Source organism: Oncorhynchus mykiss, chromosome 9, assembly GCF_057628025.1.
Source record: "Oncorhynchus mykiss isolate SJ-2025 chromosome 9, ASM5762802v1, whole genome shotgun sequence".
NCBI lineage: Eukaryota > Metazoa > Chordata > Actinopteri > Salmoniformes > Salmonidae > Oncorhynchus > Oncorhynchus mykiss.
The window spans coordinates 48,212,281-48,240,141 of NC_143030.1; the positions used below are offsets into that span (position 1 = coordinate 48,212,281).

The 27,861-nt window shown below is 41.9% G+C and overlaps 2 protein-coding genes across 4 annotated transcripts in view; both read right to left on the reverse strand.

Moving 5' to 3' along the window:
* arhgef16 (Rho guanine nucleotide exchange factor 16) overlaps nt 1-19,941 on the reverse strand; it is a 34,900-nt gene extending 14,959 nt beyond the window's left edge. Inside the window, exons 1-8 of one of the 2 annotated variants that reach the window (XM_021615816.3) lie at nt 19,587-19,941; nt 14,124-14,794; nt 13,208-13,259; nt 11,705-11,862; nt 9,490-9,546; nt 5,578-5,738; nt 1,214-1,366; nt 665-794 (exon numbers count right to left, since the gene is read on the reverse strand). In XM_021615816.3, coding sequence (XP_021471491.3) covers nt 665-794; nt 1,214-1,366; nt 5,578-5,738; nt 9,490-9,546; nt 11,705-11,862; nt 13,208-13,259; nt 14,124-14,699 — 1,287 coding nt within the window. In that variant the 5' untranslated portion in view covers nt 14,700-14,794; nt 19,587-19,941. The remainder of the gene's footprint in view (nt 1-664; nt 795-1,213; nt 1,367-5,577; nt 5,739-9,489; nt 9,547-11,704; nt 11,863-13,207; nt 13,260-14,123; nt 14,795-19,586) is intronic. The other variant, XM_090184370.1, reaches the window with a different exon arrangement.
* A 787-nt stretch (nt 19,942-20,728) lies between these two features.
* The window catches only part of espn (espin), a 100,869-nt gene continuing 93,736 nt past the window's right edge, over nt 20,729-27,861 (reverse strand). Inside the window, exons 12-14 of one of the 2 annotated variants that reach the window (XM_090184372.1) lie at nt 24,346-24,427; nt 23,968-23,986; nt 20,729-23,208 (exon numbers count right to left, since the gene is read on the reverse strand). In XM_090184372.1, the coding sequence (XP_090040498.1) occupies nt 23,061-23,208; nt 23,968-23,986; nt 24,346-24,427 (249 nt within the window). In that variant the 3' untranslated portion in view covers nt 20,729-23,060. The remainder of the gene's footprint in view (nt 23,209-23,967; nt 23,987-24,345; nt 24,428-27,861) is intronic. The other variant, XM_090184373.1, reaches the window with a different exon arrangement.

The window sequence follows — 27,861 nt, forward strand, 5'->3', positions numbered from 1 at the left end:
TGGATGGATGATGTTGGGGAAGGGAGGCGCTCCCAAATACTACAGAACCACCTACTATTGCCCGTCTGGATTTCAACCCCTAGATACCAGACGTCGCAACTGGTTTACCCTGGGAATCTGCTTATAGAACAATGAATACCTCTAGGACCTATAGTAATAGCCTAGTCGGGTCACGTCGACTAGAGACTGCTGTCCGTACGGATACCCAATCCATCTACGACAGGGGTTTCTAATGCTGGCCCTGTGGATGTACAGGGTGTGCAGGAATGAATTCCAGCCCAACAAACGCATCGGTTTCAAATAATCAACTAGTTGAATAATGAGTGTTGGTGTTGGCAAAAGCCTGCAGACCCAGCAGCACTCTCCAGGTCTGGAGTTAGAGAACCCTTTCCTATACCAGTGGCAGGGCTTCGACTATTATTGGTCTGGTGTCAAATCTCTCCATTAGGGTGCGCCCAAGGCCTCTCTGCAGTGTGTCATAGCAATTCAGCAATGTTTGAATCTCACGGAGCGCTCTCCTTGAGGGACATTACAAGATCAGAGGAAAATACCTAATTTTCTCCTCGCTTACCCTTGACGTTTTGAAAAGGAGGATGCGAGGAATCAAGACAGACTTTTGGGATTCACCTGTTGACTCCCATCAGAGGAATCGTGAGGGACTTACGTCTAATAGCAGCGGCAGCCGGGTGACTCTCTGCATTGGAAGGATGAGGAAGGAGATCATGGGCAGGCCTTGGGACTCGCCACTCCCCTCAATCCGTTTCAGCACCTCCTTAAAAGCAGTGTTGCTCGTTCTGAGAGAGACACACACAAGGAGAGAAGATGAAGGAAGCCAATATAAGTCATGTTTGAATCATATCAACATCCTTTAATACTTAGCCCAATCACTGATCGGACATTACTGGATTGGTTTAACCTACGTAGTGGAAAACTTGATTTCCATTTATCCAACCATTTAGATTTGGTGATTTGATTACGGAAAGGGGGACAAAGGGATGCATGTTAAAATTATTTTAAAATCAGGGTTTCTGTTATTGGCCCAGTTCAATTACTTCAGAAATGCATACCTATTTTCAACCTTACTTGATGTAATCACAGAGCTGAATTAGTTTGAATGGATAGGTGTACTCTCACCAATCTCTTACAGATCTGTACTTGAAGGATGCATTTCTGAAGTATTCGAACAAGGCCCTTAAATTTGTCCCCTACTCACAGCAGCTTCTGCAGCGTCCTCTGCTGGAAGGTCTCGTTGGAGCAGTACACGATGTAGGGCTCAAAGTGGTGGGCGGCGTGGTTCTGCACTATGTCGCTGATGTCCCGGATCACCACGTTGTCTTGGTGACGCCTTTCAAGGTCGTCGAAAAACCTGTCGAGAACAGAACACATGCATAACTGTTCCCTTCCCTCTCTAACCATAAGAGCTACTGTACCGGAGCAGCCGTTTAATAATAACCGTAAAAGCAGTTACATGGAGAATATTCCAAGCGCAGCCAGCAGCAGCATTGTGCAAAGGTTGTAATTGACCTCTTAGTGCTGCCCTGAAAATGGAGCTTGTGATCTTTGATTGCTGAGATGGATAGCATGTCATAATACAGGGTTTCCCCAAACTCCATCCTTGGGCCTCCCCAGGTGCACATTTTGGGTTTTGACCTAGCACAACACAGCAGATTCAAATAATCAAAGCTTGTTGATGGGTTGGTTATTTGAAAATCAGTGCTAGAGAAAAATAATAATAATGTGCACGTGGGGGGGTGAACCAGGACCCAGTTTGAAAAACCATGTCATAATGAACAGATCTAAAGACTTGGGTGGGTGGAGGGGGAGGGGGGACGACACATTGATTTTATTTGGTCGTGAACCAATATTGGAGATCGCAAATGATGTAAAAACAGTTTGTCCACTTTCAAAAAGGCATAAGGTGGTAATAAAATGTTCCACTATCTCACAGTGCACATTAATGAAAATACCAGTCTACTACACTAAATGTGAGCCAGGAAAGCATTCAAAGAAATCAAAACAAAATTAGCTAAGCTAGTAAGGCCGATGTATTACTTCTAGGGCTGGGCGGTATACCGTATTTTATGATACCCCGGAAATGGATGGTTTGGATTTTTACTTTACCTTCTATACCGGTATTTGAATGTTTGGTTTGTTAAAATGTGATACGCCATGTGTACTTTACTTCACTACTTGGGGCGGCAGGTAGCCTAGCGGTTAGAGAGTTGGGCCAGTAACCGAAAGGTTTCTAGATCGAATCCTTGACAAGGTAAAAAAATAAATAAGTCGTTCTGCTTCTGAACAAGGCAGTTAACCCACTGTTCCTAGGCCATCATTGTAAATAAGAAGGTTTAACTGACTTGCCTAGTTAACTAAACTTGTCATCTCTCCGCTCTTTCTGTGCCGCTTTGCACACAGATCTAGCCACGCCCCCTGTCACTCAAGGAACACATTTGATGTTCCTCAACCACGACACTTGCCTTCAGTCTGCATGGTCAATGCAGCACAATTCTGTTTTCACTTTACTTCTTAATAGAAATCCACTAGCGTTCTATAATGACACTGCTAGTTTGTCTTTTCCTTAGCAAGTTGCCCTAAATCTTGTGAGTCGCTAATTGTTAGCCGCTAATGCTAATAAATGTACTGAGTAAGAGCAAACATAGCGAGCTAATAGTCTGATGGTGTAGACCTAAATCAGCATGTCATTTGTGCAACAGTATCCTCTTGCTTTGCATATTCTGCTTTGTTCTAGAACATGTTAGCTACATGAAGTAGCTAAGAGAAAACATGCAATGTAGCCAAAGCTTATAGGCTCCCCTAGGAAACAAATATCAACACTAGATCCTACCCTGTCGCAATAACTCCTCCCTGGCATTTTAATTCGTTGTCATCGCAAACTGTATTTTTTATAAATGTATCTGTTATTTTACCAGGTAAGTTGACTGAGAACACGTAACCATTCCCCAAGGCATTGCTGCAAATGAGAACAGGGGAGAGGGGGATGAATGAGCCAATTGTAAACTGGGGATTATTAGGTGACCATGATGGTTTGAGGGCCAGACTGGGAATTTAGCCAGGACACCGGGGTTAACACCCCTACTCTTACGATAAGTGCCATGGGATCTTTAATAACCTCAGAGTCAGGACACCCGTTTAACTTCCCATCCGAAAGACGACACCCTACACAGGGCAGTGTCCCCAATCCCTGGGGCATTGGGATATTTTTTTTAGACCAGAGGAAAGAGTGCCTCCTACTGGCCCTCCAACACCACTTCCAGCAGCATCTGGTCTCCCATCTAGGAACTGACCAGGACCAACCCTGCTTAGCTTCAGAAGCAAGCCAGCAGTGGTATGCAGGGTGGTATATGCTGCTGGCTAGATTATAGAATAGTCATTCTAGTTCTATAATTCCAACAGTTTTGCTCTAATTCAATAATTTAACTCCATACATTTTCCCTGACACCTAAAAGTACTTACATTTTGAATGCTTGCAGACTAGGAAAATGGTCTAATTCACTCACTCAGACACTTGTTAAGAGAAAATCCCTGGTTATCTGGAGGACTCACTAAACACAAATGCTTTGTTTGTAAATTGTGTCTGAATGTGCACCTGGCTATCTGTAAATTAAAAACATAAAATGGTGCCATCTAGTTTGCTTGATGTAAGGAATTTGAAATTATTTACACTTTTGATACTTAAGTATACTTAAAACCCATATTTCTACTCAAGTAGTATTTTACTTGGTGACTTTCACTTGAGTCATTTTCTATTAAGGCATCTTTACTTTTACTCAAGTAGGACAATTGGGTACTTTTTCCACCACTGCAATTAAGTGCTGAAATTGGTTTTGGTTGAAGTTGAATTGAACAGTATAAAACAATCAGAATGCAGAAAGACTCATTGAAATCACTTAGAATGCGTGTTCTGCCACCCTAGGATCACTCACTACTCAAAGCAAATGTAGAACTTATTGTTCAAAAACTAAACTTCTTAAATACCATGATATATTTTGGCCATATCACCCAGCCCTAGCTTCTAATAGTACAATTTCCAATGTGCCAGTAGATAATAAAGCTACAGTTGTTACTTCCAGCCCCACCCATTACAGGGACTCATTTTTTGCTGACAAACCTTGAGTAAACTGACACCCAAAACAACAGCTCAACTGAAGCAGTAATGTCACACACACACACACTACCACACGATAGTCGAGCAAACCCTGTCAAGACAAGTTCCACCCATCAGTTTCATTAGAACTGCGCACTTTCCATTCAATTTTAACTGTGGGCAGCCGCATAACGATTTGTGCAATTGCCATTGACAGAGACTAGATCCATTTTCATTCAAAAAGCAGCAGTAACAAACAATAATGTAGCCTTGAACGCAACATCATTATTAAGCTCTGCTGAATACCACCTGACCTACTAGGCAGTAGAACCGGTTGAGCCAGCGTGTCTAAACACGCTCCGTGAGTCCTTCCAGGAGACTTGCTCCTGTTCAAATTCCATCGGAGGCTGCGTTTACACAGGCAGCCCATTCTGATCTTATATCCCACCAATCACATCAGATCTTGTTCAGAGCTGATCTGATTGGACAAAAGACCAATTAGTGAAAGAAATATCAGAATTGGTCCAGCTGTGTAAAGGCAGCCTAAATGAACCCATTGTGAACCTTTAAGCTGGGCAAACAACCAAATCTAAAATGGGAATAAAGGTACAGTATTTAATTACTAGATTACTGACAGATTTTTATTCACAGATGTTGCAATGTTGTGTCAATGTTTGTCCATACAAGCATTTCCAAAACATTGATAACAATCATTTCGCTCTAGGTATGTCTGTGTTACTAGTCCTAGCTAGAAGAGCCAGGTCTGCTAGACTTCATTGAACCTCAAGATAAGATGCAAATTCACTCTTTAGATGGCCTGTAGTTTCTCGGAGATAGAGCAAGATAAATGAAATAATTATTTCCACCATCAAAGTCACATAAGTAATGAAGGACTTGACTGACTAACTAACAACAACCTAAAGCTGAGGGTCAAGGAATATGTTGTTTCAGCCTCAGCCTGCACTTCTGAATGCCTCCAGCTGCTCGGTTTGTGGAATTTTATGCTTATGGTGAGATCTCCTAGTGCTAGCCTAGTCCAGATATGGTTGTGCTCCAGCCAACTGTACAGCTCTGACAATTATGCATTAGTCATACAAATAAATCGATAGTTACATATCGGGACATTATTTATCACTTTGACAAAATAAATTGTGCTAGTTAGCTGTCCCTGCACCAACACAACTGAGAATGCCAACAGTGTGCAAAGGTTTAACACTTTTTTGGTTACTACATGATTCCACATGTGTTATTTCATAGTTTTGATGTCTTCACCATTTTCTTACAATGTAGAAAATAAAGAAAAACCTTTGAATGAGTCAGTGGGTCCAAACTTTTGACTGGTACTGTATATAGGCCACGGCCCCGTTTGCCATTAAATAACCTCACTATTCCAACTGCAGGCCAGATAGACCTTCATACTGAGACCATCCTAACCCAGCAGTCTCCAACTGGAGTCCGGAGAAATGTAGTACCTTTTGCTGACACCTTCGATGACAGTGATGTTGGAGAAGAGATGGTGGTGCTCGGTGGCAGTTATGGTCTTCCGCAGTGCCTCGCTCCCTTTGAAGTGCCTCACCAGGATGCCAAGGCTGTGGAGGTACGAGAACTCTGAGGTGATGATCTCAAATATGGCCTGCCAAAACCACATGAGAGAATGTCAGTGGGGCGGGGGGGGGCCTTATATAGCAGGGTGAATCCCAAAAAGAAGACCTGTATTGTGCAGTGAACAAAAATATTTCAAAAACCCCAACAATTTCAAAGACTTTACTGAGTTAGGGCTGTGGCGAGCTGGTTATTGTCATGCAAGAGACTGCCAGTTTCTGTAAATTGACCGTTAATGAACAAAAACAGGTTTAGCATCTACAAGCCTCCACACATACAAGCAGCTGCTACATGCCATCTACATTTAAAAAAGTAAAACAAATCAATTTAAGATACACATCACAATAAATCAATTTTAGTCAGGTCTAAAGAAACATTATGTATTTAAGAAGAACAGAATAGGAGTTGGCCTACATTATCTGGCTATGTGCCATAAAATGACAAGAGATATAAGTCCCATGACAATTTTATTGTAAGAAGAATGGAATTCAACCTAACTGAATGAAATTGAAAGGGTATTTTTCCCATTACAGAGCGAGTGCACGTACGAAGTGGCCATGTGAAACAGGTCCTATATGCTAAATTAAAGTTGCCGAATAAATCCGTTCCAAATGATAAACCTTTTATGTTTTGATCTAAGATATTCTTTGGGCTGCATGATGCGATTATAAGCCATTGATTTGAGAAAGTAGCAAAAAAGTGATCATATTTTGACCCAGTCTATTTAACGTAATCTTGTCTTTCAAATTCATTTTACATATTAGTAATTTAAAATGGCTTTTCCGCAGGTCCGTTTTGTAGGCTACTTCGGTTTTATAGCGGAGCATGTGCTTAATATGAGCAGCTGAGAAATAATATAACATGCATCAACCACTGATATTCCTGTCGTGCAGTTACATGTTTTCGCAATGAAACATTTCACTAAACTGTTTGACGCTCAAGAAAGGAATAAAGGAGAGGAGATGGATGGTGGTGAGATATTCTGTATAGCTTATGATAATGTCCCAATTCATTATGAAAATATCTTTTTCACAATCCCTATTACTAGGCTATTCAAAATCAAATTCACTAATTGTAGACAAACCCTGCAAAAATCAACAAACCTAGGGCTATACGTTCTTTCCCAGACTCGTGTATAGACATTTGAGTGTAGCATAAGGTAACCAGTCAATCCAGTATGCATAATAATACTACTACTACAGTCCACTCAACGTGATTACTTGAATGTTAGTTTTTGGAGGAGTATATTTTGGGGCTTGGGCTCATGATCCTATCATATGGAGGTTTTGAATTAATCACCTTACAAAGTGCCGTTTATTTCATTGTGTTAGGCTTTGAAACATCCACAAAAACTAAAAACATGTTTTACACTGTTTCAACCTGCTGTTGAAGATTTTTCTTCAAATTGATCATCACAGTGAGGGGAGTTGTAAAGTACTATAGGCCTGCTGTTTTGATTAGTGTTTAATGTGATTTTCAAATGCATTTACATTGATGTCAGAGCGTTTAGAGGGACAATAGAGCCCTGAGTACCAGGCTAATGACCGCCAGGTTCTAATGACAAGTTGGGTACAACCAAAGCATGTCCAAAGTGCATAAAATGAGATTGCATGATTCAACAGTCAACAGTCACATGGAATTTTACTGCGGTCATGACTCATTACTGCCAGTGTGGCGGTAATATGGTCACTGCTACAGCTCTAGTTACAAGGAAAGGAAAATAAGTCAATTTAAATAAATTAATTAAGCCCTAATATATGGATCTCATATGACTGGATACAGATAGTCATCTGTTGGGTCACAGATAAATATAGATATATTATATTGTTTTTTTTTAAAGGTAGGGGTGTGGATCAGAAAACCAGTCAGTATCTGGCATGATCATGGCCTCATGAAGCTCAATATCTCCTTTGCATAGAGTTGATCAGGCTGTTGATTGAGTGAGACAACATGCCACAATGACTGTGCGAAGTTGCTGGATATTGGGGGGGGGGGGGATCCAGAGCATCCCAAACCTGCTCAATGAGTGACATGTCTGGTGAGTATACAGACCATGGAAGAACTGGGACATTTTCAGCTTCCAGGAATTGTGTAAAGATCCTTGGGACATGGGGCCGTGCATTATAATGCTGAAACATGAGGTGACCGCGGCGGATGAATGGCATGACAATGGGCCTCAGGATCTCGTCATGGTATGTCTATGCATTCAAATTGCCATCGATAAAATGCAAGTGTTAGTTGTCTACAGCTTACACCTGCCGATATCATAACCCCACCATAGGGGTACTCTGTTCACAACATTGACAAACCGCTCGCCAACACTACGCCATATATGCGGTTTGCTGTCTGCAATCTGACCAGTACAGTTGAAACCGGGATTCATCCGAGAAGAGCACACTTCTCCAGCGTGTCAGTGGCCATCGAAGGTGAGCATTTGCCCACTGAAGTCCGTTACGACTCCAAACTGCAGTCAGGTCAAGACCTTGGCGAGGACGACGAGCACACAGATGAGCTTCCCTGAAACGGTTTCTGAGTTTGTGCAGAACTTCTTCGGTTGTGCAAATCCCCAGTTTCATCAGCTGTCTGGGTAGCTGGTCTCAGACAATCTCGCAGGTGAAGAAGCTGGATGTAGAAGTCCCGGGCTGGCGTGGTTACACATGGTCTGCGGTTGTGAGGCCGGTTGGATGTACTGCCAAAGTCTCTAAAATGATGTTGAGGCAGCTTATGGTAGAGAAATGAAATTCTCTGGCAACAGCTCTGGTGGACATTTTAGTGTGGCCTTTTGTCCCCAGCACAAGGTGCACCTGTGTAATGATCATGCAGTTTAATCAGCTTGATTTGCCACATGGATTATCTTGGCAAAGGAGAAAATGCTCACTAACAGGGATGTAAACAAATCTGTGCACAAAATGAGAGAAATAAGCATTTGTGTATATGGAACATTTCTGGGATTTTTTTTATTTCAGCTCATGAAAACATGGGACCAACACTTTACATGTTGCATTTATATTTTTGTTTAGTGTCTTTACAAATAGTGGTATACATATAAAGGTCTGAGCAGCTCAGCATTCAAAGATACAACTGGACGCATACTGCTAACGACAATAATTAGCAAACAGCAGCAATGATAGAGAACGTAGCATCGCCATTTCGTTTGTTTCATTCGCAGACACGTCCCTAGAGTTAACTATTATAGTGAAATAACCTTACAAGATGTGTAAAGGATTAAATGGGATAATAATATTGTGAATGGGATGCAAAGGCCACTTGTTTGGAAACCAAAAAGGTCGCTGAAAGGTGAAACTATTTTGAAGAAAACTTTATTTTAATGACGTCTACTATGTGTTCCCAACTTGTATGGGAACAAAATGTTAAACATCTTTTACCATTTTGATTGGACCATGTCCAATTCATACACAATAGAGAGCCATGCCTGTACATTACAATGGTTGTTGCTTCCAAAGGACACTTTAATGCAATAGAATATACGTATTTGCCTTACAGAAGATGTATCACTGATAAATCTAGTTTGGAGCTCAGCTAGCTGCTTCTAAGACTTTTGAGAAGGGTGATCGTGCTATTGACATTACAGGGTTAGCCAGCAGGAGTGGAGGGACTAAGGCAGCCAACAAATGGAGGGAGTGGCTGCATTTAGCACACAGAGAGCATGCCGGGTGGACTTTGATATTTAGACAATAGTGTGTTCTGACTACCAATAGAAGAGTCCCAGAGCAGGCACTCTCAAAGACCCTGCTGTAAACTCAAAACACAGAGTCCCTTACCTCCTGTCGCTTCCGCTCCTCAGCAGAGATCATCTGAAGAATGTCGTTATCCTTCACCTGAGGCATAGAGGAAGATGTTTACAGCAAAATGATTAGTACACGTTTTAACTGTCCACCACAGCATATTGGAGTTGAAATTAAATAATGAATATGAGCTGAAGGTGCAGACTTTTACATCCAAATCGGGTGGTGTAGGAATTAGAGCACTCTTTATATATGTGGTCCCCCCCCCCCTTTTTTTAAGGGACCAAAAGTAATTGGATAATTGGATACTCAATTGTTCCATGGCCAGGTGTGTTTTATTCCCTCATTCATTCACTTACAAGTAAGCAGACAAAAAGGTCAAGAGTTGAGTAAGTGTGGCATTTGGAATCTGTTGCTGTTAACCCTCAATACGAAATCCAAAAGAGCTGTCACTTCACAGCAGTGAAGCAAGCCCTCATTAGGCTGAAATATCTAAACACACACGTCAACGAGATAGCAAAAACATTAGATGTGGCCAAATCAACTATTTGGTACATTCTTAAAAAGAACAAACGCACTGGTGAACTCAGGAACACCAAAAAGTCCACAGAAAACAAATGGTGGATGACAGAAGAATTCTTTCCCTGGTGAAAACTGCTTTCACAACAGTTGGCCAGATCAGGAACATCCTCCAGGAGGCAGGACTATGTGTCAAAGTCAACATTCAAGAGAAGACTTCACCCGAGTAAATAAATAGGGTTTACCACAAGATGTAAACCATTGGGAAGCCTCAAACAGGAAGATCAGATTAGTTTGCCAAAAAAACATTTAAAAGCCTGTACAGTTCCGGAACAACATCCCATGAACAGACGAGACAAAGATTAACTTGTACCAGAATGATGGGAAGAGTATGAAGGGAAGGAACTGCTCATAATCCAAAGCATACCACCTCATCTGTGAAGCATGGTGGAGGTGGTGTTATGGCGTGGGATTGTGTGGCTGCTAATGGAACTGGTTCCCTTGTATTTATTTATAGATAATGTGACTGCTAACAAAAGCAGCAGGATGAATTCTGAAGTGTTTAGGGCCATTTTAACTGCTCAGATTCTGCCAAATGCTACAAAACTCATTGGATGGCACTTTACAGTGCAGATGGACAGTGACCCGAAGCATACTGCGAAAGCAACCCAATACTTTAAGGCAAAGAAGTAGAATGTTCTGCAATGGTTAAGTCAATCACCTGACCTGAATCCAATTGAGCATGCATTTCACTTGAAGGCAAAACACCCCAAGAACAAGCATGAATTGAAGACAGCTGCACTAAAAGGCCTGGCAGAGCATCACCAGGGAAGAAACCCAGCAACTGATGATGCTATGGGTTCCAGACTTCTGGGATGTTAGTTAGTTTGTCCAATTACTTTCGAGCCCCTAAAATTGGGGGGCTATGTACAAAAATGGTTGTAATTCCTACACGGTTCAGACAATAATTGACAAAGATGAAAGTCTACACTTAAAGCACATCTTGATTGTTTCCCTTCAAATCCATTGCGTTCATATACAGAGCCAAAATCATGCAAATTGTCACTGTCCTAATACTTATGGACCTAACTGTAATAGGTTGCTTAAGCAGTATGACAGAGCACGCAGTCAGACAATTGTATCCATATGGGAATGCAATTGCACTGAAAATGTTGTAAAATGCAGCGTTATGATGGTATTGAACCTCTATTAATGAAATGGCCAATACTGTCAGGTGAGTTTGTTTTGAATTCATTCATAAATAATGGTTCAAATAGAATTGAACACCACCTTTTAATTTAAAACGGTATATTTGTCTTTATGGAACTAGGCAAGTATACAAAGTTAAATGGAAAATTATATCAGTTCTGTTCCTAAAATCTTTCATTTTAAGTCCGAGTGATATATTGTGACTAAGTTGAATCTAAGAGTGCAAGTTATTTTAGGATGTTTAGGCCACATTTTCATAAACGCAATCAATGCATTGTTTACTTCACAAGGCTTTCTGTAGCGCTTGAATTAAAATTCTAAGACAGCCACAAAGCAATTAAGATTGGGTTCAAATTTCAGAAACCCATCCCTTTTACTGCCTTCTTTAAAGCGTATGATCCACGCCGAAGTTCAGTGTTGATGCACAGTCACACAGATATCTGTTGTCATGGTTCGGACCCCACATCTGTGCCCCTACCAGTCCCCGCTGGCCTGGAAGACCCCTCTGCTCCTCCCTGCTTACCTGCTGTAGCGAGCTCCAGGTGACCTGCGCTGGCCTGTAGCTCTTTACCACAATGGCCTGGTCCTCCCCGGGTGGCTCCACGTGGACAAAGTCATCATCATCCGCAATAGTGGTGGGCTGCAGCCCCCGCTCCGTGATCTCCTGGTACAGCCGAGGATCTATGGGCAAGAGAAACGAATTGGAATAACTATTGTTCCATGCAATGTTGAAATGGCTTTTGTAGTCATGTGATACTGACATGGAAAATGTTGAAATGTTTGTAGAACTTCAAGTCCTCACTTCACTGTCATTAAGAACACTTCATTTGACACATTCAGCATGGTTACATGCACACAATAATACAATTATTGTGGATAGTCTGATTAATATACGTTACATGCTTTGCAAGAAGAACGATTTCCCTAACAAGCCTGTATATAGCACATCTGAAATCAGGCTACTGATGTGCCTTCTGATACATGCAAAACATTAGCTTTCTACCACAATGACCATGTTATTTTTGCGAAGACTATTTGATATGGAGTTGGGACATAGTTCTCACATACAAATTTTAAGATGCATATACGTTTTTCCGCACTCACTTTAACTGCGCACAAGAGCGAGGATTGCGCCACCGGTGCTGGCATGTGCATAGATCAAATATACAGCCAATTAAGCGTTCCAGTACCATGTCCTAATAATTCAAAAGATTGCTCAGAAAACTAGGTGCTTTAAAATCGGCATGTTTACTTTATGACGTTAACGTGATTAAGATAAGCAGATCAAGGTGCTTACATGACTAATACCATACTCCGCCTTCTGCCATAATCAGTTTAATATGGAGTTAGTGTGCATGTTAACGTACTTAATGACAAATATCCAGTATCTCTAGGAGCAATAGTTACGATTTGTCGGGTTGAATATTTTCTTAGCTATAAAATAAGCGTTTAAAACACGTTTTTATCCAGGGTTTCCCCATTTTCTGCCTGCGGGATGCCATTGTCCATTCTAGAACACAGGCACACGAGTATCTCCCACTTCTACATGTGGAAAATGGGAGACCCTGGATAAAAAACGAGTTTTAAATGCTTATTTGATAGCGAAGGACACATTCAACCCGACGAATCATAATTATTGTTCCTAGAAATACTGGATATGCCTCTAACGTTATTTTGGTGAAACTGAGTAGTTGGTTTGGTTGATCAAGGACGCCAGGCTACGGAAGTTTCCGCAATCTGTCTAAACAATGGCTCGTTGCAGGACAAAGCCACATGCTAACCAGGAATGAGGGTCAACCAATTCTATTCTGGATTTTGATTAAGCCCGACTTTCCCATATTTAAAGATGTATTGAATAACCAAGAGGCTAACATTTGTCATTTGATCTTTTCCGGTCATCTGCTAGCCTGGGTGCCAGTCTGTTTCTGCTCTTTTGCAAACTTATGCAGAAATACACTGGCATGACTAGTCATCTGTATCTCTAGGGGCAAAGCCCCGTCAGCCGGGAGGAGTGACACATAGGTACCGTCTTTGAATGAGCCCCCGTGCCTCTGGTTCCTCTTTCTCCCCAAGGTTCTCTAGAAAGGAGATGGTGGAAACATGAGTTAATCATAGAACAGGCATCATCAACTCGATTCAGCCACAGGATGATTTCTTCTTGAGCGGATGATCAGGGGGCCGGGGACATAATTACAAATCATTTGCAGACTGCATAAAGCCCAAACATATAATATTTGGCTAAGACATCATTTCAAACCTTGCTTACGTTGGTATACAATCACATACAGTATATCTCACGATTATTTGTGGGAATACTTTGAAACATATTTCAAAAGATAAAAATCACTTGGAGCTGATTTACAGTCTTGTCGTCCCCCCCCCACCCCACCAAAAATTTAATTAAAAAAAATAACCCGCACCGGGAAAAATTTGGCCCACGCGCCACCAGTTGGGGAACATTGTCACAGAGGAATGAATGTGGGAGAGGGCCTCCACAGAAGGACATGGCACCCTCTCAATTTGGTCAGTATGTTTTGCTCCATGTTAAAACCATAGGGTTGTCAGTCGAGGAAGTTCTGCACTAACAGTTTATGCACGGGAAGCGGTCCTGGAAATTTGACCTCGCTAACTAAAAAGATGGCTTCTAACTTAGGGACTTATCACCAGCACTTTGGCACTGATGACTCAAGACAGCTAGGTTGCTGAATAGACACACTCAGGAGTGAGGTGTCCAATACAACTATCCCTTCCAGAACCACAGAAGTTTCCTACCACAGTTTCAGTGATTGAAAATAGCCAACAGACCTGGTCTCCCAGGTCTAAAGCAAACATGTTCAATCTTAAACAAAGTGCCTGAGGAGCACCAGGACCAGGGTTGCCTACCGCTAGGGGATAGCAGGGGGCTAGAGGTGAAATTCAGCCAGCGACACGCTCACACTTGCCTTGCGTCCGGGAAGGTGTGCCGACCCTGGGCTGGAGGCTCTGCTGTCCTCCTTTACAGGCATGAGCGTGTTCGCGCCCCCGTTGTTCACAGCAATGGCTTCCATGTCAGGGCTGGTCACCGCCACCCGGTACGACTGGTTCCTGCGGTTCCTCCTCGATGCGAAGCCATTCCCGTCACTGTCGTAGTCCTCCCAGGATGCATCAGGCTCCATGGCAGAGTGACGGCTCCTGGAGGAGGAGGAGGTGGAGTCGGCCTCCAGACCCAAGGGGAAGGTGACCACGGTGGTGTGGTGGCGGGGCTTACTGGGCCGACTGGTCACCGCCAGACTCTTGGGGATTAGCTGCTGGGTGCCCAGCTTCCGCGCCGCCGCACTCTGAGTGCTCAGGACCACCAGCTTCCGCCCCATAGAGCCTTCGGCCAATGAGGGCTCGGCCTGGGACGTGGGCGAGCCCTGCGGTTGGCCATGGTGGTTGTCCAGTGAGTCACAGTCCAGCTGCAGGTCGGAAGAGAAGCGTTGCTCCAGCAGGAGGGAGGTCTGGTCGCCCATGGACCCGTCTGATTGTCTGTTGGACATTCCTCGTCCGTGGTCCCGGTGGTTCAACGTCTGCCTGCCTGAGAGCTTGGTTCTCTCTGCAGCATCAGCAAAAGGCTACCATAGCAGCATAGAGACTGTTGGGGCAAATACAGGAATGTCAACTGGAGCCAGGTAGGGGATTTAAGTTTTGCAATTGAATGCAACTATAAAAATAAAAATTTGTTTCACTATGTCTCAAAGATTACAAACTCTGTGGAATGTGGTAATTATGGGTGGAAATAGATACTGCTTTGAATGTGAATGTCCTGCTTTGAATTTCCCGCACAAATGCCAGACAACTAGCCAACCGATGTTCCCTGGCTACCCAAACTCTTTGCACCGGCCAAACGCGACGCCACTACCATGGACATTAGTTCCTTCTCCGCAATGAGTCTGGATCTGAGTATGGTCCTTGGGACGTCCCTACCACATTGAAAGTTTAAAAGTGTACACTGAACAAAAATATAAAAAGCAATATGAAAACAATTGCAAAGATTTACTGAGTTAGTTTGTACAGTGCATTCGGTAAGTATTCAGACAGTGACTTCTTCCACATTGTTACATTAGCCTTATTCTAAAAAAATATATGTTGAATTCCTCTCAATCTACACACAATACCCCATAATGACAAAGCAAAAACAGGTTTAGAAATGTTTGCAAATTCAGACCCTTTACTCAGTACTTTGTAGAAGCACCTTCGGCAGCAATTACAGCCTCGAGACTTCTTGGGTATGACGCTACAAGCTTGGCACACCTGTATTTGGGGAGTTTCTCCCGTTATTTTTTGCAGATACACTCAAGCTCGGTCAGGTTAGATGGGGAGCGTCGCTGCACAGCCATTTTCAGGTCTCTCCAGAGATGTTCGATCAGGTTTAAGTCTGGGCTCTGGCTGGGCCACTCAATGACATTCAGAAACTTGTACCAAAGCCACTCCCGTGCTGTCTTGGCTGTGTGCTTAGGGCCATTGTCCTGTCGGAAGGTGAACCTTCACTCCAGTCTGAGGTCCTGAGCGCTCTGGAGCAGGTTTTCATCAAGGATCTCTCTGTACTTTTGCTCTGTTCATCTTTGCCTCGATCCCGAATAGCCTCCTAGTCCCTGCAACTGAAAAACATCCCCACAGCATGATGCTGCCACCACCATGCTTCACCGTAGGGATGGTGCCAGGTTTCCTCCAGACGTGACATTTGGCATTCAGGCCAAAGACTTCAATCTTGGTTTTATCAGACCAGAGAATCATGTTTCTCATGGCCAGTTCTATAGGTGCCTTTTGGCAAACTCCAAGCGGGCTGTCATGTACCTTTTACTGAGGAGTGGCTTCCGTCTGGCCACTCTACCATAAAAGGCTGATTGGTAGAGTGCTACAGAGATGGTTGTCCTTCTGGAAGGTTCTCCCATCTCAACAGAGGAACTCTGTCATAGTGACCATCCGGTTCTTGGTCACCTCCCTGACCAAGGCCTTTATCCCCTGATAGCTCGGCTCTAGGAAGAGTCAGTTTGGAACCACCTCTTCCATTTAAGAATGATGGAGGCCACTATTCTTCAATGCTGCAGAAATGTTTTGGTACCTTGCCCAGATCTGGGCCTTGGCACAATCCTGTCTCTGAGCTCTACAGACAATTCCTTCGACCTCATGGCTTGGTTTTTCTCTGACATGCACTGTCAACTGTGGGATCTTTATATAGATAGGTGTGTGCCTTTAAAAATCCTGTCCAATCAATTGAATTTACCACAGGTGGACTCCAATCAAGTTGTGGAAATATCTCAAAGATGATCAACGGAAATCTCATAGCAAAAAATCTGAATAGTTACGTAAATAAGGTATCTGTTTGTTTAAATGTGCAAAAAAATCTAAAACCTGTTTTCACTTTGTCATTATGGTGTATAGAGGAAGGGGAAATTTCAGAATAAGGCTATAACTTAACAAAATGTGGAAAAAGGGAAGGGGTCTGAATACTTCCGAATGCACTGTACCTTAAGGTAGGGCCGTGGATCAGAAAATAAGTCAGTATCTGGTGTGACCTCCATTTTACTCATGCAGTGCGAAACATCTCCTTCGCATAGAGTTGATCAGGCTGTTGATTGTGGCCTGTGGAATGTTGTCCCACTCTTCAATGGCTGTGTAGTTGCTGGATATTGGCGGGAACTGGAACACGTTATCTTACACATCAATCCAGAGCATCACAAACATGCTCAAATGGGTAACATGTCTGGTGACTATGCAGGCCATGGAGGAACTGGGACATTTTCAGCTTTCAGGAATTGCCTACAGATCCTTGCATCATGGGGCCGTGCATGAGGTGATGGCGGCGGATGAATGGCACGACAATGGGACTCAGGATCTCGTAGCGGTATCTCTGCGCTTTCAAAAGCCGGATGTGAAGGTCCTGGGCTGGTGTAGTTACATGTGGTTTGCGGTTGGACTTGAGACATCTGGGTTATTGTGTTGTGACAAAACTGCACATTTTATTGGCCTTTTATTGTCCCCAGCACAAGCTGCACCTGTGTAATTATCATGCTGTTTAATCAGCTTCTTGATATGCCACACCTATCAGGTGGATGGATTATCTTGGGAAATGACAAACGCTCACTAACAGATGTAAACAAATTTGTGCACAAAATTTGAGAGAAATAAGCTTTTGAAGATATATATATATATATATTTTTTTTTGTTCAGTGTAAAATGGTTACCTAGGGTTAACTTTGGGGTTAGATAAGGGTTCAAGTTTGGGTAGGGTTTAGGGTAGGCATGTCCCAAGGATCCCAGATAGCACTACCCATCTGAGTACCACCCCAACGATTTCTAGAACAAACACATTCTAACAGTTCCGTTTGGTCCCAGAAACCAATAGTGGTTACAGCAGCGTTTGGAAAATGTGTCATTGGCTTGATACTCTGATTGGATATAGATTAATTAGTTTTCTACATCACCCGTTTTTTTGGAACGACCAATGATGGCAACATAGCCACGGGAAGCAGTTTGGGAATGAGGGTGCAGTGATTTGGGGCGAGGGGATGCTGAAAATTGCCTGCATTGAAGACATCTATAATCGGTCCATTAATACAGGACTAGTAAAAGGCCCAGTGCAGTACTTTTGTGCTTTAAAAAATAAAAACTAAATGTATGAGTGTTTTCCAGCATTTGTAACTTGAGTCTGATAATTATCTCTACAAAACAGTTAATCTGATAATACTTGTGGAATATAAAAATACTATACGTTTTCCAGTTTGACACTTTGCAAATCCAACTTGTGAAAACTTGAAATGGTCTATTCATTCCTTTTCCATGTTAGTAGGCACTCTTATCCTGAGTAATTTACAGTAGTGAGTGCATACATTCTCATACTGGTCCCCCATGGGAATCGAACCCACAACCCTAGCACTGCAAGCACCATGCTCTACCAACTGAGCTACATCATCCATTACATACCAATTGATGTTTCAATGTTCTCAATTACTGTATTGTGCTTTGTTTTTCTTCATGGCGATGGAAAGTCTACAGGTACAAACCTAGATGACCAGTCTCTGTACAATACAGTAATGTACATTTACATTAAGTGGTTTGTAAGGATGGTAAATTAATACTGCGCAAAAATATTTTTTATATGTTATTTGATCAAGAAAGATATTGAATTTGATATCCTATTGGCCCATCCTAACATGCATCTGCATATTTCCGTTAGGGAACGCCTACTGTGTAAAGTGCATGTGTGCAATTCGCCTTTGGATTCCTTCTTAACATTGCGAGTTTATAGAACTTTGGCAACGGGTAAAGTCTACATAAAGTAGTCCACTCTGTTCAAAGCAGATTTGTACGGAGATCAAATGTTTCATTGTTCGCAGAATGTCGGCCAAAATGAATCTCCTTCCATCTTCTCCCACTACCGGCGACTGGGGTTCTCTAACTACCATATTTGGTAGTGAGTGGAAACGCCAAGCAGATGCTTCACATTTATATATCAGGTGAAATATCTGTGTTATTGTTCTATCGCTCCGCCATTTCCTGGTTGCTAAAACGCCAATAGTTCGCCTAATTTCGGTTTGTGACAAAATAAACTAGTGTATGGAATTATTGTACCATCTAAACCGCTGTGAATTATATTTTCCGCTGTTTGAAACCGAAAGTAAAAAAAGATGCAAAAACAAAACGTAAGAATGGTAAGCATAGAAATAGGACAGAATAGATCTACCGCTTCTTAGACTTGATTTCAAGTAGAATGGTAGATCTATAACTAACAATTCTATGTGAATTTGGTCGTGTCGCCCAAAAAGTTACATATTGCAACTTTAACGGTGTACGTTCCCAACGGAATAACACAGCAATCAACCCATGACTCACCGCTCAAACATACCCCCAACACAAATGTGAACTGACTGAACTGCATTTATAACAGTTTGTAATAAACCGAGTAGGCTACTTTACAGACGCATATATAGCCTTGAGGGAAAAACGACTTTCACTGCAGCCAAGCATCACCCATATCTATCACACATGTAGATTGCGTAACTGTAGGTTTATAAATCATTATGACTGTACACTTTAAAAAAAAAAAGTTAGAATGAAAGTATGGTAAATACGCGTAGTTTGCTGTAGGCTATGGGATCTCAATATGGTAGCTAGTCTATAATTTGCAAAGACAACGTTGTAGGGACAAAAATACGAATAAGTGTATCGATGCAGTATTTGTAACAAACCCATTTATCACATATTCGTGTTTTGTTCATAACTTCAATAAAACAATAGCCTACGCACGGTGGGTGCACCTCCTGAAAACTTCACAGTTTATAAGTTGATTAGAAAGGAATGTGAGCGTCGCGCACTCACACTGGCCACGACAGCTCTAAACTAAAAGCAATTAAAAACGATTTATGAATGTAGTACTACTGTACCTGTCCAACTCGAAAAAAAGGTAATCTTCCAAACAACTACGTGTTATATATCTTGCATGTGTTCAAAAAGTGTCCAGCAAAACAGTCGCGGAATTAAAAAAAAAAAAAAAAAAGTAGGCTAAATTGACTCCCTTTCGTGTAGACTGCTTTTCCTTCTCTTCCTCCTCAGTTTGCATATATAACAGAGCCCATCAATCTGTGCATGCAACGTCACTACAGGTGTGTGAGGGCGCGTTCCTCTGCCCAGGCGTTGCTGAAGCATACCAGATCTTGCAATGCCTGGATAGGTATTTTAAGTATCAGCTAACCATATATGTTGGAGCAATCTGTCAGTGGATGACACAGTCTATAACGTAACACGCAAACGTTGGTTGACGCTTGCAACGTCTGAGCAGGTGAACGCGACCTTAAATCTGCTGTCAAAACAGCGAGAATATTTTCCAGAGAAGCATTTGTTAAATATGAAGCCATTGCAATGTAACTGAATTGATAGATTATCCCTTTGAAATTGAATTTCATTTGTCAGTGGATTAAATTGAGAGAAAAACAATTACAACATAATTTGAAGCTACAAATTAGCTTGTTTAGTCGACCCATAAAATATGACCTACCAATAAACCTACATAAACAAAAGAGCAATAGGGTTTAGCCTGCCCTACAAGGGGCATTTCATTACATTTTCAAACTCTAATTCCACTTGAAATAGCAGTCTCTGTGCTAAGAGTTATATTGCATGACAACATTATTTACCACCTGTTTTGAAGCTATCCATAATGTGTTTACAAATCTCTTATGGCAACCAAAACAATGGAGTAGATTCTCATTTTTGGTATTATGATGGAGAAGTATTATAATACTGTAAATCACATTCTTATAACGTACATTTATATTTTCATTAGTTGAAATGGCCAATGAACGACTGAAAATCGCACAGATGTATGTTTTGACTGACTAGTAAGCCTACAGACCCTGATATAACCCCTATGGTCCTCCCGCTCTAGGGGCCAACTCCAGGATACAGATCTCCCCTGTTCTGGTGAAGAGTTTGCTATATGACTGGGGTGCCATCTAGTGTGTTTACAGCTATATTACATGTGCAAGGCAGTGGTAGAGAATCAACTGAAAAAGATCAAAGATTGCAGTAAATTGTCATTTATTTATTTAATTCCATTTGACAGTCTGAAAATATAGTTTTACATTAATGAAGCAATAATCTATGTAAGCAAGGCTGAGAACTGTAATATCATGCAATTTTGGAACAATGAAACAAGTATTGAGGGTTACTATATACAGTATTTATGTATAGAAAATCTTCTAATGGCAATGACGTTTACATAGTTTTAAATTTCAACATCAATATGGCATCCAATGAATTGAATATTTCCAAATGATTTCTCAACAAAGGACCATGCACTTCCTAATATATTATGTATGTAATGTATATGTTTGATACACCCAAAATATACAAAGTAAACCTACAGCACATTTTCTGACATTGAGGGGTTCCCATATATTTGTTATATACACATTCAGAAAGACACATCTGGCACATTTCTGAGGTCCAACAACTCTAGCCACAACAACTACAGTGCACAGTCTACCCACCTATAAAACCTACAATGCGTCTATGGTCATTTCTGAGAAAGATGATGCCCGAGTTACCTTTAGTTTGGTCCCCTGGCAACAAAAAAAACACAATTTGCCTAAATTAAAACCTGTAGGTGGATTGAAAATAATAATGTAGGTGAATAGGAAAACAATGAGAAAGAATAGAAAGCCAACATTTTCCTGTGATCCACATAATGGTATTATCCACAGCAACATAATTGAAGGAGTGTTTAATTTTAGCGGGAGAACACACAAAGAATAAGGGCATCCACGAGGACTTGTGTCTCTCAGACACACACACAGAGGAGGGGGGGGGGGGAAGTGAGAACATTCTCCTCTAGTAAAGGGATCTGCTCATAAAATATTAACTTCCAAGGTTTACTGGGGCAAACCAGATATAGGTCACAGGACAGGAGTCACTGATGTATTTTGGGGACTTTTGCAACATTCAGTTTGCTGGTCAGACTTCTGTTACGATTGTGCCCCTAATATTTTCCAGATAAAAAAAAAACATGTTTGCTTGTTGAACTCAAGAGATTTGCTAAATAGTCTTTTTTCAAAGTTGCATGGATATTTCTTGGCGTGGTTGTGAAATGTGGTCTGGGGTCTTCAATTCTCTTGGATAACAAGAGGCGTGCTTTTGTTTTGACAACACAGACAATGATGACATCCATAAGACACAACATGCAAGACACAAACAATTCACCATGATCACAATAACTTAACATTTAGCGACATTCATTGAAACAATAAAAAAGGGTTATATGCTCAATGTATTAATTATCCATTTAAAGATGATACGTTATTTAAATTACGCTTTCCAGAACTAGCTAAATGAAACCCATTTTTAAAATGTTTATGGTTGCAGTTTAAAACCATGATATTCATGTCCACTGAAAAAAATGACAACATGTAAAGGAGGGACCTCTATCAATTTCCCATCTGTTTCAATAATATCTCTGCAGTTCAGATGGGCTCGGTGAGAAATAGCATCCTTACGTAGAATGGCCTGATTCCATGTCTTTGTGCATTAAATGCAGATTAGGATATACGCAGTATAGAAATGCCTGCTGTCATAGGAAAACAAATATGTAAGTCTTAAGCATCTATCGGAGTCCAAAACGTGTATGTGTACGCGCAGCAGTGTTCTAGAATATTGGACCGTTGGCTTTCCTCCGTTTCAAATTCTCAGCACAGCTCCAGCAATTTCTCCAACTATCAACACATTCAAATGAATAGAGGACGTGTACGACGAGCCGCGTTGGTTGGGAATTATGGGGGAGGTGCGCATTTGGGCTGTACGTCCCCCGCGGACGGTGGCCTCAGAGCCTCGTAGCTATGTCACAATGGGATGCCGGACTATTGCATCGCTGCGTCATTGCACTCTGAATTACACTTTAGTGGAGGTTATGTTTAACACGCTGTTGCTTATTACGTTGACCATGACACTTTCCATACTAAAAGCAAACATACAGTAAGTAGCCTACAACAGTTGAGTTTAAGAGCTCAGTTATCAATGTAAGTAGTGGGTGTGGCAGATGCAAGGAAAACAGATGACATTTAGGAAAAATGGCTGGACATTTAGCCATGACAGATGTAATCACCACAGTAAAAAACTACTTTTCCCACAATCCCCCACAAGAGAGCCCAACATTGAGCAAGGTTGTGGTAGTGTACGGTAATGTGTGGGAACTTTCTACAAAGTGTCATGTTAAACAACTTGACGTAAAGTAAGCTAGTGTATATGATTCAAGACTTAGGGTCTTCATGGTAGTTGGGTTGGGGGGGTTTACAATGAAGGTGCAGAGGGTTGGACAGGGAGGTTGATGTGGGCAAGGACCTGGGGGTGCCATGGAGAAGGGCTGTCTACGGTTTCGCTATGTCTCCTTTCTTTAGGATGATCTGCCGTTGCCATGGCGCCAGTTTGCTCTCGTCGTAACCCAGGGTCCGTAGTCGCTCCTGCTCCGTCTTCTCCTCGCTCTCCTTCTCCTTTTTTGCTCGCTCCTCCTCTTTTCTGAGTGCACCAATGAGAGGAGAATACAAGGTGTCAGTATGATTCAATGCTTGTGTACCATAACAAGTGACTGTCACTGGTAACACTTCCTTTTCACAGTCCTGTTTCAGCTGGTATTAAGAAACAATTGCCTGAGTCACACTATAGAACCAAAACGAACCGTACTGTGATTGCTCTGATATTTAATTTTTTTACATTGTCCTTCCCAGCTCAGTTCCAGAAACTATGGTAGATGTGTAACCAGGCCAGCCCAGTACAGCTCGCTCGGTTTGGTCACATTTAACAGTCTGTTTAGCTATCAATACACTCCTTGCCATGTTTGGAGTGACACAGAGTACAAGGAGTAGCATGTAAGCACAAAACAGGTTCTGAATTTCAGGCCAGATCACAATTGGACCTAGGTCAAAAACAAGAAGTTACATTTAAGTATTTGAGGTGTTCTTGAATTAGCTGGGAGTTTGGGACTATTCCATTGTACCAAATCAAGCACAGCTCAAGTATTTGACACAGGTCCGGTAACAATGGATACTTTTGATACTTCTGGTAACTACCTGGTAAACCAACGTTACGGTGTAATGCATAAATACATACCAGGTAAATAGACTTATGGCTGTTTTAACCATATCTTTAATGCATGTATGGTATTTCATGGAGCAGGATTGATGAGTTAGTGAACTAACTCTGATCAACAATCAGCAATGATGTGAAACCAAAAATGCCATATGGCATCAATGATATTAACAAATGTTTATTTCTTACCTTTTTTGCTCCCTGCCCGTCCCGGGGAAGATAAGCACAATGGGGAATTTAAGTAATTACAGTATTAATCCATGGCATTCAAAATGTTACATTACTTAATGACTACATGAAAGAATGCATAGCGGTTACAGTAGGTAGCTAGCTATATACTCTAAACATTTCAGGATCTACATGACTTGCAAATTTTAGAATCAACCCACCCAACTGAACTTGAGGTCGGGAAAAGACAGAAAAAAAGAAATAAAGCATTAACCAGACAGACATAAACAACCAGAGAAATTGACAGAAGTGAGGACAAATCAGAGAGCAGAGTGACAGTGGAGAGACCCCGAGGGCTCCTGATTGGAGGAATGGGACGGGTGGCGCCGTCTCTCACTCACTTCTCTTCATCAAGCTTTTTCTTCATGATGTCCCTCCGCCATGCTGGCATGGATGCCAGGCGCGCCGCCTCCTCGTCCACCTGCAGAGGACCAAACACACAGGAGCCAACATCTGTCATAATGGGGCCCCACTGGTAACACTGTCCCTGCCCGTCTCCAACTCCACTACTATAGTCATCCCTTTAGCCTCCCAGGAACTGAGACTTTCCCATCCTTTCTTGTTTCTATGATGGAGCTCACAAAGGTGACACACCTGATGGGATTAAGCATAAATTAGATTCAGCATCAACTTCATCTCCAGCACCACCCCAACATCAACATATGTGAAAACAGCACCTTTCTATGTATTGTAGTAAAACAAGATACAGGAAGATAAGTATTTCCAATGATGTCGGTATGCATCATGGGATTTTAACCAATTATGAATAGGCATTGCCTACTAATTATTTGGTTGGGCTTGATTGAGCTTGCCTGGTGCAAGGTAACCAATAGAGTAATTGCAAAACTGCAAACCCTGCCCATCTGGCACTCCAGACATGATAAAGCATTTTCAAATAGTATTTGAACTCAGGTCTAGTATAAAGACTCTATCAGCCAGACTGCGGCATAGGGAGACACATTTTTAATCAACTTAAACCCAGTTCATTGCAGACAGGTTGTGGACCGTGCACGCACACAGAGGCGTGTGCACACACCACCTGAAACTTGACCGACTCCCCTCTTTCAGGTCGTAATTGGAGGCGGGGCTGAGAGGAGCCATCTTGGATTTCTAATATTCACATAGCTACAGATCTATTACACCACACCCCCACATAGCATTTCACTGGCCCCATCCAACAGTATCCTGGTAAGCTTATCTCTACACATTGCATGTTTAATGATTCCCCAGGGAATTATAACATTTGTGGAGGGGGGGGTCATTTGATAGACATGCAAGGAAAGTGAGACAAAGCCAGTTTAATGTTACCAATACAACAGGAGAGCATCCATTCAAGATTGACATGGTTGGATACTAATTGCCTCACATCAGAATAGGCGTTCAGCGCGCAATATCGGCTTGCATCCATTCAAACATGCATACCTGGAGGAGTAACAATAACTATTGCTGTTTAGGGGACGCAAGGAAATTCCTCTAATTACGTTAAACAAAAATATTGTCATATTTAACTTGCAACGGTCATCTACATTGTTAAACTGTTTTAAAAATAATTATAATAAATGCAACAGTTGGCAAATGGATGAAGTTACTTGTAATGTTAGCGGGGAAAAACGACAGGCACAATATAAACTCAACATGTAAAGTGTTGGTCCCCTGTTTCATGAGCTGAAATAAAAGATCCCAGAAACGTTCCATACGCACAAATAGCTTATTTCGCTCCAAGTTTGTGCACAAATTTGTTTTACATCCCTGTTAGTGAGCATTTCTCCTTTGCCAAGATAATCCATCCACCTGACAGGTGTGGCATATCATGAAGCTGATTAAACAACATGCTCATTACACAGGTGCACCTTGTGCTGGGGACAATAAAAGAACACTATAAAATGTGCAGTTTTGTCACACAACACAATGCCACAGATGTCTCAAGTTTTGAGGGAGTGTGTAATTGGCAAGCCTACTGTAGAAATGTCCACCAGAGCTGTTGCCAGAGAATTGAATGTTCATTTCTCTACTATAAACTCCATTGTTATTTTATAGAATTTGGCAGTATGTCCAACCGGCCTCACAACCGCAGACAACGTGTAACCATGCCAGCCCAGGACCTCCACATCCGGATTGCGGATGTCAACGTTGTGAACAGAGTGCCCCATGGTGGGGTTATGGTATGGGCAGGCATAAGCTACGGACAACGAACACAATTGCATTTTATCGATGGCAATTTGAATGCACAGAGATACCGTTAGGAGATCCTAAGGCCCATTGTCATGCCATTAATCCGCTGCCATCACCTCATGTTGCGTTTCGATTTTTGTTCTGTGTAAATTGACAATCATTCTGTCCAAATTAATAATCAATATTTGGCTGGGGGGGCCGGTGTTTGCGTTTATAAATTGCCTTAGATAATAGTCTGTTGGGTTTCCGGACATCTAGACAGTACCCTCAATCTCAACCATGTCTCCAGTCTACAATCTTGACTCCATCCTGTACTCAAATCTATGTATAGACCTATCGCTATGGTTACCACGAGACGAGAGTGCCTCCCACCTCGGATTGATTGGCTTAAAGTAGATCAGAAGTTGTCCACTGTAAGGAGTAACCTCCTTGTGGCTTCAGTATAAGCGACCTCTCACTAGCATGACAGCAGGTGACAGTAAGAGGGTTACTAGCCCAGGGGGGCGGAATTTAATCTGGACGACGAGAAAACACTATGACAAAATGTGTCTTTGCTGCCTTGGCTGTCTGTCGCAGTAGAGCAATAAACGTTGGTTGACAAATGTAGAAATACCCACATCGACTGGCTCCCTTGTTGTGCATACTGGTGTAGTACTCCAGTAGGGCGAAAGGAAGCACAATTTGTTTTTTTAAGCGCACTATACTCTTACTCAATTTAGGCTCATTGCACGGATCAAATTATACTAGGCTAATTGGGAACGGGGAGCTTTGCATGACCTATGAAAAGGCAGTAGAGAACCAATCATGAACAGGCTCTACAGGGGATTCTTGAAAAGTAGTTTCAGGCAGAAAGATTAGACCGTTGATCGTTAATGACAAAAGAACGTAAATGTCTGTGGGTAATTAAGGAGGGTGCTACATGTAGGTGCTACACATCGATCAGATAGATATGTTTTGTGTAGAAAATACAAGGTCCTCTGTCATGTAAAAAAAAAAAAAAAGCCGCTCTGCACATGACATTTTTATTTGGAACGTTTGGAATATTGCACCCCACTGAATAACACCCTGAAGTGGTCAGCTTCTTGTCACCTCATGAATTTGACTTTGACCTGCTCCTAAACAAAGCATTCAAATGTCAACCAAATCAAACAAAACGTTACTTACTCAAACTTTATTGATAGGAACAAATTATGTAACAAATGGAGGAGAAAAAAAATGCAGAAAACACACATCTAAATGCAAAACCGTTTGAATAATAAATCCTCAAAAAGTATAAACTGCAATATCTACATAAGTGTGACGATATACTGGATATATTCGTACTCTACCCCATGCGTCTTCAGCAATCTGAAGGATTTAAGAATGAAAATGAAATCGGCTGACCAAATCGTTTGCTGGTATATCGGCGTGGGAAAGTGTTGATGCAAAACAATACCGTAACAAAAGCATCATTCATTCCCATTGAATACAAACCCTGCTATCATCAACAGGCTCCTCACTGAAAAGGTGTGCAATGTGTACATCCCGATAAGGTCACAGGCTGGGGTAAAAAGACAGCATGTGAGCCATTGAGTAACACTTGAACCTAACACTGGAGACCTACTGTACTTTCCTTGCCTTTGAGCTCATGCAACAACTAGTGCATCAAGCATTATGTGTGAAACTGAGGACAAGGAATACATG